Below are 13,308 nucleotides of genomic sequence, written 5' to 3' on the forward strand. Positions count from 1 at the left end.
ATTCTATTAACAAATGTAGTGGTTTCAAGTGAACAGATATATTTTAACTTTGAATTAAAAGATATGCTCCAAAAATGGATCCTACTGAGTTTCAGTTGTCTGAGACAACAGGAAGCCACGAAGCTGGATTAATACAGTGATCTAGATAATGGCACCTATATCACAGAAAAGCTAATCCCTTTGACTTAGAGCATGCTGCTGAAATTCAGACTTCAAAGGTAGTTTTGGTCCTCAGGTCCCACATATCATGACATGGTGAAGCACTGTGGTTAATGATAAAGCCACTGGTTTGGAAAGGATGGATAGGTCTGTCCTTGTACCACAGTTAATCTGCAAACCAGACAGCTCACCTATGGAGCCTGAAAGAGCTGACTCCAACTGAAAATTTACACCTGAGTGAGGCCACAATTTCAGCAGTCTGCTTTCAAGAGGCATATTCCCTCTTCCAGCACAAAGAGCAGCACTATCTTATTGGCTTCAGAAGTTCAGGAGCAAACATTAGTATACTGTCATAGATCATGAAGATAACTTTCTATAGAGTCCTTAATCGGGTCAATACATCTGTTACAGCAACTTGAGAGAAAATACAAAGCACTCTAAGTATAACACATCCTCAAGATTATCCTCAGCTGATATGCAAGTACAGTTTACAATACAGGGATTATATGCCCCTTAATTTAGTGACAGTACAGAACAGAAATAAGGGATTTTTAAAGCATGTGCATTTTCTTAGGAAAACGTGATGCTTTAATAACACTTTTCCATCACTGTTGTATCCTCATACTATGTATTTTCACATGAAACACACACGCACAAAACTGATACTATTAAATTAAGCACAGAAGTCTAAGCATGCACTTTTGTGTATCCATATATGTCCATACATAGAAAAACATGTATGTAAATTTTATATATGGGATACAAATACACATAAGCAGGCATACTATTAAAATATCCAGCTTATTTTGAATTCAGCACCAACTAAAGTACAATTTGTTTATGAAAATTCTAGTAAATTTGGGATCTTCTCTCCTCACAAAAACAACACAAAAAAATCTCACAGATGCAGCATACCTGTGTTCATTTTGACACTGGAGGATTTGCTATAAAAGTCTTCAGATTTCCTGCGGAAAATAAAACGATCTATTAATTTGCACAGGATAAGAATGTGTGGTACAAAATGGCAGCAGAGCTTTTTGGAGGGGTGGAGAATCACTGTGATACAAATGGCAGTCCTATTTTAACACTGCTTTAATTAAATTGGTATTGCTTGTCCTTCCAAAGTTAAGATGAGCTGTCACTTCCATTATAAGTCACCCTATCTTCAAGTGTTTAGTAGCTTTCTTGTAAATATTTGCTGTAGGATAAAAAAACCTAGTGATTAAATTCCTGGTCTTGAAACTATAAACTAAAAATATTTTCCATACGGGAATGTGGAAATATTTTCAAAAGCTGCTTACAAGGTTTATTCACTCCTTTGCACAAACTAAAGGATGTGAAGAGTAGATCTCTCCAAATATTTTCTAAGCAGCCGAAGTTACCAAGTCTTTTTCAACGATTTATAAGCAGATGTTGTTGTTTTCATCCAGTGATTTAATATGTCTACCCAGACAACACTGACATTCCTTATCTTGCTTGATGTATTTCTATGCACAGAATCAAGACACGTGTCTTGGCACTCACAGGAATCCTTATGAAAACTCCTAATGGAGCAGCGAATCAGGTCACTTTTTACAGATAATAACTTGCACCAAAATAATGTAAAGCGCACTCGAAAGTTGAATCTATTTAGATATCCCAACTCTATATATTACTTACAAAAAACAAATAGTAAAACACAACCAGCCAAACTACAACTGCAGAAATTTCATAACATGCTATATAACAGCCAACTTTAACCCACTGATGTCATGGGATGGAGCAGACACTATTTTCCACCTACTGCCAGTTTATGTCACAGCTTTATCTCAGGATAAAGTGGCATCTGCATACTAGGCATCTGTATTGTCACATATACACTGTCCAACAGAATCTACTTTAGCAAACGTGCAGACACACCAGAGGCCAAAATACTGAGGGCTAAAAAAAAAAAAAATTCTCCTACTGCCTTATTCCCACATCAAGTCCAAGATAAAATAAAGGTAAAATCAGATTTCGTAATGTAATACAGCTTCAAAAAATAAATTAAAAATATAAACTGCCTGGCTATGTTGGAGTAAGTTGGAATGTATGCATGAGGGGCCATTTTTATGATAGGAGATTAAGGTACTAATTAATACAAGTAAACAAAATATCAAAATAATTCAGTTTCACTTCAACTCAACAGGAAGCCTAAATTAACTGTACCTCTAAGGTAATATGTATATTGCCATATTCCCTTGTATTCCTAACAAGGCCAGACATTCCACTGCTTGAAAAAATTACTGTTTTTCAGCAATGATCTGATCTCTGCTGCTATTATTCAGTCAGTTTTGTGACAAAAAAATATGTATTTTTTTGAGATTTCCTGATTTTTTGATTTTTTTTTTTATTTCTTGAGAGCTATGGAAATAAACAACGGGCAGTGAATGAAGTTTTGTACTATTATTTTTATGCTGCAGTTATCAGTAAACTATTGCTGTGAATTTTTAAAAGCTCTTATAAAAACTAAGAAAATTTTTTCTTTTTTTATATATGGTCTATGACTGAAATGTTGCATTTCTTTCACTGCTACAGAACGTTCTTACAGCCTCAAATTCCCACTGCATTTTCAGACTGCTAGAGGAGACACCACTTCCATGCCTTCTTTTAGCTTGGAACTGAATTGCTGACCGTACCACATATAAGATACAAAATGCAACATGATATTTATTTTCAGACCCAACAAGTACAGGAGTCCAGGAACACTGCAGAGCTAAAATAATTTCTAGCAGGTGGCTTTGATATATTTACCCAAAGCATGCTTATCTCTTACTCAAGTTTTAACAGACAAAACTCAGTTTGAGCACTACAGCTCTGTACTCCTGACAACTTCTATCTGAACAGTTTAGGCCACATGGCTGACACTCACTGAGGGGGCTCATACAAATCACTAATTTTTCCACATTAATCTAATTTTGCTGAAAAACAACGTAGTCCTGCATACCTAAAAGATATGCATGTAAATGAGGCAATCCAAATCTGACACACGCAAACCACAGGCCTTTAGTATTTAAAACTAAAGTAATTTTGAATTCTCTGCTTCTAAAGAGCTAAAGCACCATTCAAATACTTAATGATACTGGGGTAGAAGCCAAATGAATGCAATGAAATTAAATGCCATATGCCTGAAACAATTTTATTCAACATTGTTTCAATCAGTCTTTAAGATCCTTGCTTCAAGAAGGAAGTGGTGGGGGAGGAACAGGGAGCAAAGGGCTGGTTTTGTTTTGTAATTCAGCTCCTTCTTAATTTCCTCCTGAAAATTGTTTTTTGGGAATGGGTTTGCCCCTGACAGAGGCAATGAATGTTGCACTGGAAGCATCAGACACTTCAGTGCCAAGATGCACACCCGATGGCCAGCTGAGATACTCAGCTCTCAGCTAGCCAATGCTGTGGTGGAACAAAGGCCTGCAAGGGTCTGTGCTCACAAAGCACCACTGCAGTGAGTGAGATTTCAAAATCAGTCACCTGGATTGGGCTCACACCTCATCTTTGATGCTGAGGTAAAAGAACACTAAGTTTAAGCACAGTAGCAGGCCTAACTTTTGCAGAGGGAAATCCTGGATTAATCTTCATGACATTCTTCTATCAGTTAACTTCATCTGGAAGAGCTAATGCAGCAGGAAATGAATGACTGTGTTAACGCACAAAAATGGGTCTGTTGGGTTGCATACAACTGTAGTTACCATTGCTACATTTAGTTCCACTAAATACATATCCTTGATAATATTACAATGATTAACAGCTCAGAAATTCTTTGCATTGCAAGAGGTTACTGAAAAGACTTGTGGGAATCTCACTGACATCTGCTCTATTTTCTCCAGGAGACCCTGGTATCTACTTGTAATTACTTCTGTTCCCGGTAAGTTCTGAAGTGTGGGGTGCTGAAGGAAAACATTCTGTCACCCCTTCTGTTCCACATTCATATGGAGCTATAAAAAGGGTTAGTGAGAAGTCAAGGAAGGTTTCCCCACCCTCAGTTTATTCATGAATCAACTTCAATCATGACTTGACTGTTGGGATTTAATTCCATTCTTTTTCAGATCTTCAAGCACCTACAACCATTAAGGCAGAAGAACCATTTAGACACAGTTTTGTGCATTGTGCTCTCAGATGACTTTGCCTGAGCAGGAAGGTTGGACCAGGTGACCCAATGTGGTCCCTTTCAACCTTACCATTTTTGTGATTCTGTTATTTACTCTTTGACATTTCACAAAAGATATTATGAAAAGCTGATTTAAATGTAATTTTCTGATAGAGTGTTGTTTTTATTAATTCTAAATCTAATTCTAGTACATGCTCTTTACAGTTACAATCCTTTGTATTGAATTCTACTCCAAGGACCTTTGGTGAGAGGAGTGACTGATTTAGAACACAGAGTGCAGATGGATCAACAGCAGGATAGATAAGTGTGTCTGGCTGGAAAATTACAGATTTTCATTTTCTTAGGAAGAGAACAGTTCCCAGATATTTGGAGAGCACAGGAGCTTTCCTGACTTGCATGACAGGGAGTGTCAGACTTTCATTAATGGTGCTTGCCAGTGTCATAGTTTGAGCTTGAGAGAGTAATCTACTTGAGAAAATATCTGCAAGGTTAAGGAATCGAATCAGTGGTGAATTTACTACAAGGATTGTTTATTCAGTCAGTTTAAACATTGCAGGTGATTTATAAACACACATTTATTACCAGGCAGGATCCTATTTTGCAGGAGGCAGTAAATTCTTTTAATGCACATCATTAAGACTCTGCAGAGCATTCCTGCTCTGCAACAAGTCAATATACCTCATATGCCAACTCATACACTCAGTGATGGAGGGTAAAAAAAGTATGAAGCTTTAGTTCTGAAGGTATGGTGAAGCTGACTATTTTATTTCTCTCCCTATTTAAAAGAAATTCTTTCAGATGTTTACTGTTAGCAGGAAAATGATGGCAATAAGAATGCAATGAAAACTTGATAAACCCCAAGTGTTTAGATTGTGACACCAACACTTGCAAAAAGGAACAGCTGTTCTGAGGCTTCCTTGCTAGAAGTCTCTTTTGCTGAGCCTATATAAGCTGGTAGAAATCTTATATGGAAATATACTCTTTGTATGAGAAAATGTTTGATGGAGCACAGGCAGATGATGCCTGCAATGAAAATGGCTCCCCCATGTTTCAGTTTTATTAACATGCAACAAGAAGTCCCCAAAACGGCAGGGGATCTTTACTAAGATCCAACACAGCAAGGCATATGCTGAGTATATGCTTTAGTATGTGCTTTATGAAACCCTCACAGAAATATTTTTATGCTTTATGTTAAACACAAGCATAAATACTGTTTGCCCTAGACCACACTACCTTAGCCTACAAGGATCTGAATACTCAGAAGTTAGAAGTCTAGTTCTAATTAAAGTGTTTTCAGATAGATAAACAAAGAGAAAAACATAGGCAGACAATTGACATCATAGTTTCTGTAATTTTAACTTTAAAGTTTTTCTTAAAAGAAGAGATCCTCATGCTAAGTGCAGTGCCATTGTACATATTACACATATGCATATTATCTGGAAATGTACTGGTCAGATCATTAAACAATTGGGATGGTGAATAATTTGTACATGGTCATACATTTCTACTGGAACACAATAGAGAAGTCACATTGTACTCAGCCGCAGTAAGTGTGTGACCGGGGAAATCTCTACACACAAAAGTTCTGTTTCCTGGACCATCTGCAGTCCTACAAACAAACTATCTTAGGCTGATATCTAACTTACAGCAGATCAGATATTTGAGCCTATTTCCTCAGCAAATACAATACTAACATTGTTATTCAGTATACTGAAGACTTGGTGTTGGACAATGGCAGTTGGCTCTAATTCCCATGTACAAATGTACAAAGAGTATCTGTACAGGAAAATCCACCACAGGAGTCTATGGCTGATCAGTCTCTATAAGCACATCAAGATTGGATGCAAGTGGAGGAAATAAAAGCCCGATTAACCATTTCATGTACCTTAAATGCGAGTTGAAAATCATAAGGTAATTTCTATTCATGAGAATCATTAAAGTCTGAAGCACTTGTCAGGAGTGATGTGGTCAGACTTAAGACTCTTAGCTTGTCAGGTGTAAGTGAAAAATGTGACAGTCTAAATGCAGGGGAATAAATCTGATGACACAGGAACTTCTTTCCAGACACTTTTCCTAATGTAATTTCTCTGGGAATGCTATAAATGCAAGATTAAGAGAAGCTGGTATCATCTTTTCCCATGTTTCTTCATGCAACATAGAAAACTTATTAATTGTCTGATAGGAAAAGCAAAGGCTACATGTTTCGAAACTGCAAGTTTCTAACAGCAATCTTTGTTTGTGCACATAGCATCAGTAGAAAAAGTTCAAACACTTGCATTTAAATTGGCATCAACGTAAGTCTCTCTCTCTAGAGGAAACATATGAAGCTCAAAATTTTGCCTGTTTGTAGCAAGATTTTTACTAGATATGTATTTTGACTTGGTATGTAGTGAAAAACAAACAAAATTTATGCACTTTGTTCTAAATAGGCACTTGCTGGCATGTCAAAATACTTCTCAGATACTTCAGTAGCAGAACATTTTCCTAAAATGACAGTGCAGCTATACGAGGATACCAAGAAAGTTATTCAAGCCGACAACATTCTGTACATTTTACTGGTTATTTTTACAGCTGCAAAAGGAACAAGGAGGACAAACTGCTGCTCTTACATTCTGCATCTCCTCCTCTACCACTACAGTAAATTTAATTAATAATTCCAGTCATGCTTGTGGTGTTTATGATTTTTTTTTCATGATTTTTACTACTTCAATATAAATAAAGAAGGAGAAAGGTTCCATTAACTGAATAAAGGTTGAAAGAAAAGTTCCATTAACTTGCTGACTCCAATTCTCATTTCTTACCCTTTTATCCAGGCACCTACTACTGTTTTTAATACTACCAAATTTTAAATTTCTAGCTTTTAGTGGTGGTTATTTTTGTTCCCTGCTTTTGTCTTCCACATCTGCTGTTGTTTTACAGGAACTGTATTTGATCAAATAGAATCTTTCCATAGACTGGAAATTATTTAAGATTACTGTATGGGAGCATGTCACTGAAGTAAATATGCAGTGGAATGGTGTGCACAGATGTAATTACAAAAAAACGCCACTGTAAGACAGATGCCTTAAAGGCATTCTGCATGTTCTTAGTACTTCTTAAAGTTTTCATTTTATCATGATGAAATATTTGTCTTTTAGGAAATACAATTTTTAAACAATGGAACCCAAAATTCACCTGTCAAATCTTTTAGACAGCCTTTAAAATTTTATTTAAAATTTAATTTCCCAGAAAATACAAATATTCCCAGAATATCCAACTATTTCCCATCTTTTTCAAGACAAATATCATTAGAACTATGTTCCTGTCAAAAACTCATCATTGAAGAGTTAAATCTGGATTCTTTAGATCGCAGTAACTACCAAAGTTATCAGGAACATAAGACACTTTTAGTTTAATTTCCTGAACTTTGCAAATTACTGGTCACTTGAATCTTCAAGTATTGTCTAATTTTCTGTTTCTATACAGTATGACAAACAATGCATTCTTGCTCTTGTCTATTAGGTATGTAATATGTATCAATTTCAGACTAAACATGCATAAATCTCTACCTAAATTAGAACTCATTACAATAAAGCTTTTTTTCCCCCCATGAGTCAATACCACTCCCTATAGAATCAGTGGAAATAGTGTCAATTCAAAAAAGAAAAGTCCATTTCTGTTTGCTTCTGTTGGTTTTGTCTTAAATATAAAAATATGCTTCCCTGAACTACTGGGTAATGTCACATATAGCTAAGAGAGTTGGACCAGTGGGTGAGGTGATACAAAACTCTTTAATATATTCTTTTAAGTGTGCTGAAGGAGCAGCATTTTGCTTTAATCTTTCTGTAACCTACACATAAAACCAGAATGAATAACTATAACTTAAAAGACTAACTAAGAGGATACCAAGTGAAAGATTTTAATCCTTATTATTTTCTAAGATAATAATTTGAAGGGATTGTACAGGAAAACTTTCAGTACCCCTCTATTGAGTGCTTAAAACTTATGACCAATTTTGGCTAAGCTTGACAGAGATGCAGAGGTCTTGGGAACATTGAAGGCTTACAAGTTCCACGAGGAATTCTCATAGAGAATACAGACTTTACCAGAGCCAAGTGGGCAACATACTCTAGCATTGTTAGATAAAGGTGAATTCATACAGGAAGGCAGACTTAGGAGCTGTAGATGGATAAATGCATAGACCTTCATTAACCCAGCCACAAAACTCTCTCCCACACAGCATCCAGTTTAATTTGCCTTGTTCGGCAGGAGGAAGACAACAAAAACAACCAAAATATTTCTGCTGTCAAAAAGGTGAAGAGTTGAACCCAAGATTTTTCCATTACATTCATTCCAAGCTCTGCATGGATTGATGACTAACACAGTTGGAACTCTGAACTGCCTCGGTGTGATTCAATTCCAAAGGGTGTTTCAGCCTTTGCAAGCAGAAGTAACTTTCTCCAGCAAAAGGGTAAGTGTCAAAGCCTGACATCCACACAGGGGCTTGACTTGAGGTCAGCTCTACTCTGGCCCTGCAGACCAGAATCAGAACTACAGACACACCTACTTCAGTGTCCTCCTGTCACAGGAACGATGTGAGGCTCCTTCCTTGAGCCACATCTTCCAGTTTAGGTTTGTTGGTACATCTGCAGATCTACCCTATGAACCCAAAATGACAAATACTAAAGAGCAATAAAATGGGGGAAAGAAAGATCATAAGACTTTAGTTTAGATTAAGGAGCTGTGAAGCAAAACATAGAGTAAATTTATTCACTGTTGGTCTGAACAGACATATGGCTTCTTCAGTTCTGCAGCACAAGAAATACTTCCGGACTTTCAGTCCTCATGCTGACTTACAATGCCTCAATCCCTAAATGATTCATCAGTGACAGCAAGTCAAATGCTATAAACTTCTATCTTCTATCCCTGCTATAAAGCCTGCCTTATACCATGCAGTGTATCTCATTACCTGCTAGCACATTTTGCTATTTCTCAAGAATCATAGCACTGCTTTGCATAGCTGTAGTCCCATTGGAGACTTAACTGTTCAGAGGAAAGATATTTAAGAGCAGCATCTCAAAACTAAGGATAACTCCTTATGTATAACACACAAAAACCAGAATAATCAGCCTTGCAAGCTTGAATTTGAATGTTTTGCTGATACTGCATTTTCCCCTGGGGCACAATCATCAATTTTCATTTCTTAGAGTTTCACTCCTCCAGATAACAGACATCAAAATAATGCCACTGCTACTGTTTACAACACGAGTACGGCAACTGTACTGTCAGCTGATTTCAGACCTCCAATAATGAAATCCAATATGCCTCAATGCTCTATAGAACAACAACAAAAAAAGCTACAATTCTTCCTAATATAAATAGCCAAAGAAAGAACTACCAACCATTATGGCTGGGAGTATAGTTAACTCATGTAAATAAGGAGTGTTAATACTAACTATCTGTACCTGCTAGCTGAATTACAAAAGTTCTAGACATTTGGTAAATTTCAGATTGTATGCTTATCCTTCTCTCTCCCTCTCAATACCTTATTCTTCACCAGCACATTTAAGATTTCTGCTAACGAGCACATCCTTTACTGATTCTAGAGCAAATCAGAAACCGTCAAAAACTAAAACTCACAAAGATTAAGCAGAATGTTATGGGAACAATTGTGAGATGGCACAAAAAAAAGGTTCATTCTTCACAGAAGTGTTGAAAGAAAACACCAGAGGTTTGTGCCAGGCTTGCAGCAAACATGGGACAAGGTTAGGGATCACCTGAGAGGTGACTGCGTGCCTGTACAGCACTGCCAGGTGTGGCCGTGCAGAGCATGGTCTGAGAGCTTTCTGTGCTCTTCCACAATAATGTTCCCTTCCCACTACCACAGGAATAAAAAGGGAGAGGCACAAATCAGCATGAGTTTTCACTCTCTTAGTTCCCTACTACCAAAGCAAACTGTGCCAGCAAACGGAAGAAGCACCCTGAATAGCCTACTACTGACTCCATTCCTTACCCCAACCTTCTCTCACATCCCATGAAGAGATCCAGTTTGTATTTTGGATTAGGCCACAGATTTGCAGAAACAAGTGATAATAAAATGATTGCAAGAACTACATCCACACAGAGGGAACAAGCTGAAGCAGTACAGGTAGCATCAGCTGGCATTTCCTACCACAGCCTTCACAATGCTAAGGTAATTCCTTTGCCCATCACCCTCTAGACTTTCTTTCCTTCTGAAAGAAAGGAGAAATACTGAAGTCTCATTATCTGGCACAACAGGGACACCCAAATCACTTCTCTAGAGCCATTAGACAAACATCTGCCTTCTAAGCACTCAGCCCTAGATCCCTTCCTAGCCAATCTTATCTCTCTTAACTCACTCAATTCCCAGCTTGTTGCCACTACTCTCCAAACCAAACTCCTCCTTCCCCTGCCAAAGGCAATTTGTCACAGTCTACTGCTCTTATTCCCTCAGTCTTCAAGCCAGGCAGCCTTGTCCTCTGCAAAGACTGGTCTATAGTGGTTCTGAAAGAATAGCAAACACCAGCATCTCATTTTCAGATTGCTCTAGCATTCATTGTAGTACCAACTACATGAATAGTCCTACTCATTCCCTATACTAGCCCTGGCACTTAGAAGCATTCAAGTACTCAATTCTAATTTTCCATTCATGTGCAATGGGAATAGGTTTTCAGATTCTGCTTTTGCCAAATCTCTACCGAGCATCTGCAAACAGATTTTTTGGTGAATTTTTGCAATGAGAGGGAAAAGTCACATTCCTATCAAAGCTGTGTTAAAGTTTTTCACTGTATTCCAGCCAGTGAGTCCAAATTTAGCTAAACTATAGGTGACCAGAATTTTTAATGTAAACAAAACCATTATATTGTAGAATCATGATCTCTAACTTTTGACAAGAAACTTGAAACAGAATCTTAAACGAGCAAGCTATGATAATAGTTAAACAGACAATGGGTCTGCTGCAGCTAGTTAACAGAGGCTACCAGTGCAGTTCTAAACAAAATGATTGAATATTTTAGTTTTAAGACAAGGTTTGTTTCATTATTACAATGATATATGACAGCACATATACAAAGCCTTTTCTGCTTTCTAAACCACCTAGTGACATCTTGCCAAGGGTATGTTCCCAGGAGCACTGATGGCAACAGGATTGAGTGGGTTTAGCACTGATTCCAAATGTGTTACATTGAGGTTACCAGATTAGCTCAAATGTACCTGCAGCAGCCCCAGCTCTGACACCACCACGAGTGCTATTTAGGGCTCATTGTTCTGCTTGGTAAGCGTCACTCAGCTAACTCAGGGACTGCCTGCACATGGGATGGTATCTGTTTCAGGAAAACACATAGATCAGTTACATGCCTTGCTGTAACACCAGCTGTTCAACCTCATCAACTGCGGGATGAATAACAAAAAGGGGGATAGATGACATAATGCAGCATGACAGAATATCTTCCTTCGCATACTACCCCCCAGATTACTTAATATAATTATTAAAATAATGGTCTCATCTTAATCTGGGATACCCAGTATCTTAATGTCAGTTTTACAGCACTAGGCATTTTTATGTGTTTATTTATTTTAAATTGGCAACAGTAAGTGTCATTCCCTTAGCAGATGTTCTCAGTTCCCACACTCTTAATTATAGTTTTATAACCACAGCCACCTACCTTACAATGCACTGAAGCAGTGTGTCATTTTGAAAGCCACTGTTACTTGCTCATTAAATTCCCCTGCTTTGTAGAGCACAACTGATTTCAGCTGAATGCCAACCCACATGCACCTAACAGAGACCAGGCTTCAACTCCAGCACATGTATTTCACGTGAATGTGCACAAGTTAACATGGAGGCATGCTAATTTTGTTTAGGAGTGTTCTGAGGAAGAAAATATCATTAAGGTAAATGCATTTTATGATTTTAATTAATACACTACACTGATTGTTAAGTGGCATAACAAGTTACAGTAATTTTTTCACTGAAGAGGAAATTTATTTAAAATAGCTTGAAAAATGGAAATTTAACTGTAAACAAATCTTACTATCAACAAACTAGACAGAGAAACATGGATAACACTGTTACCTTTCTACTGCTTTCACTCAGCACTGTATGAAAATCTAGAACTTTAACCAGGATTCAGACCTCACACTGAACAGTGATGGGAACAGTGTGTGTTCCAAAACTGTCATTGCAGCCTGTAACCTCCTCCTTTCAGCTTAGCCATATGAAAACCCACAAGGTTTTTGTCAGGAAGAAGTGTCAGGGTGCTCTGTCAGTTCTTGGTTTTCTCAGCAGCTTTCTGGGATGTTTTTCAGCACTCATAAGTTACTTACAAGCTACTGGGTAGCCCAGCAATCCTCACAATGGAATACAGTACCTTTAAGGTTACCATTTCCAGAGTTTTCTGCCAACAGAAGAGTCTGTAGAGGCAATTGGTAAATTTTAATTATCTTCCAAATTGCAGTCCTAAATAGAAGATTGGTAAAATTTTTAAATCTTTAAAAAATCAAGGGGCTATAGGTCTGAAAATATAGTAACTATGGAATTCATCAATATCTGCTTTGTAAGGATTTTTATATTTAATAGTCTGGCTTATAGCAATATTATTTAGAACTTGTTATAGCAATTATTTAGAACTTGTTATTTCACAATCATTCAGATCCAAAAAAGTATAATTAGTCACATGAAACAGTAAGAGAGGACTGTATGGCAGATGGGTATAGAAGTAACTGTCTCCTTCTTTGAAAGGATTCAACATTTAAAGGACCAACATTAAATCAGATTTAAGAAATTTATAGTGACTCAAATTATTGATATTTCACCTGAACTTTCTGAATGAAAAGGAGGAAGGCTTAAACTCGCACTGGATTTTTAAACGTGCATCTTTCTCATCCAATAAAGAAATTATGCTAATTAGTCTTGAAATTTCCTGAAGTCATGAAATAGCTATCTGTGAAAAGCTGTCAAATTAATAAAGTTAATGAACTGAAAACACAATTGCTTTTTCATTCTTTACAGCAGTTACTGGAGC

General features: G+C 37.1%; 1 protein-coding gene across 13 annotated transcripts in view; it reads right to left on the reverse strand.

Moving 5' to 3' along the window:
• The window catches only part of SORBS2 (sorbin and SH3 domain containing 2), a 145,061-nt gene that overhangs the window by 77,068 nt on the left and 54,685 nt on the right, over positions 1-13,308 (reverse strand). For all 13 annotated transcript variants that reach the window (XM_054514693.1, XM_054514689.1, XM_054514694.1 and 10 more), the window contains one exon: positions 1,075-1,124. In XM_054514693.1, the coding sequence (XP_054370668.1) occupies positions 1,075-1,084 (10 nt within the window). In that variant the 5' untranslated portion in view covers positions 1,085-1,124. The remainder of the gene's footprint in view (positions 1-1,074; positions 1,125-13,308) is intronic.

Source organism: Molothrus ater, chromosome 4, assembly GCF_012460135.2.
Source record: "Molothrus ater isolate BHLD 08-10-18 breed brown headed cowbird chromosome 4, BPBGC_Mater_1.1, whole genome shotgun sequence".
In the NCBI taxonomy this organism is placed as follows: Eukaryota; Metazoa; Chordata; class Aves; order Passeriformes; family Icteridae; genus Molothrus; species Molothrus ater.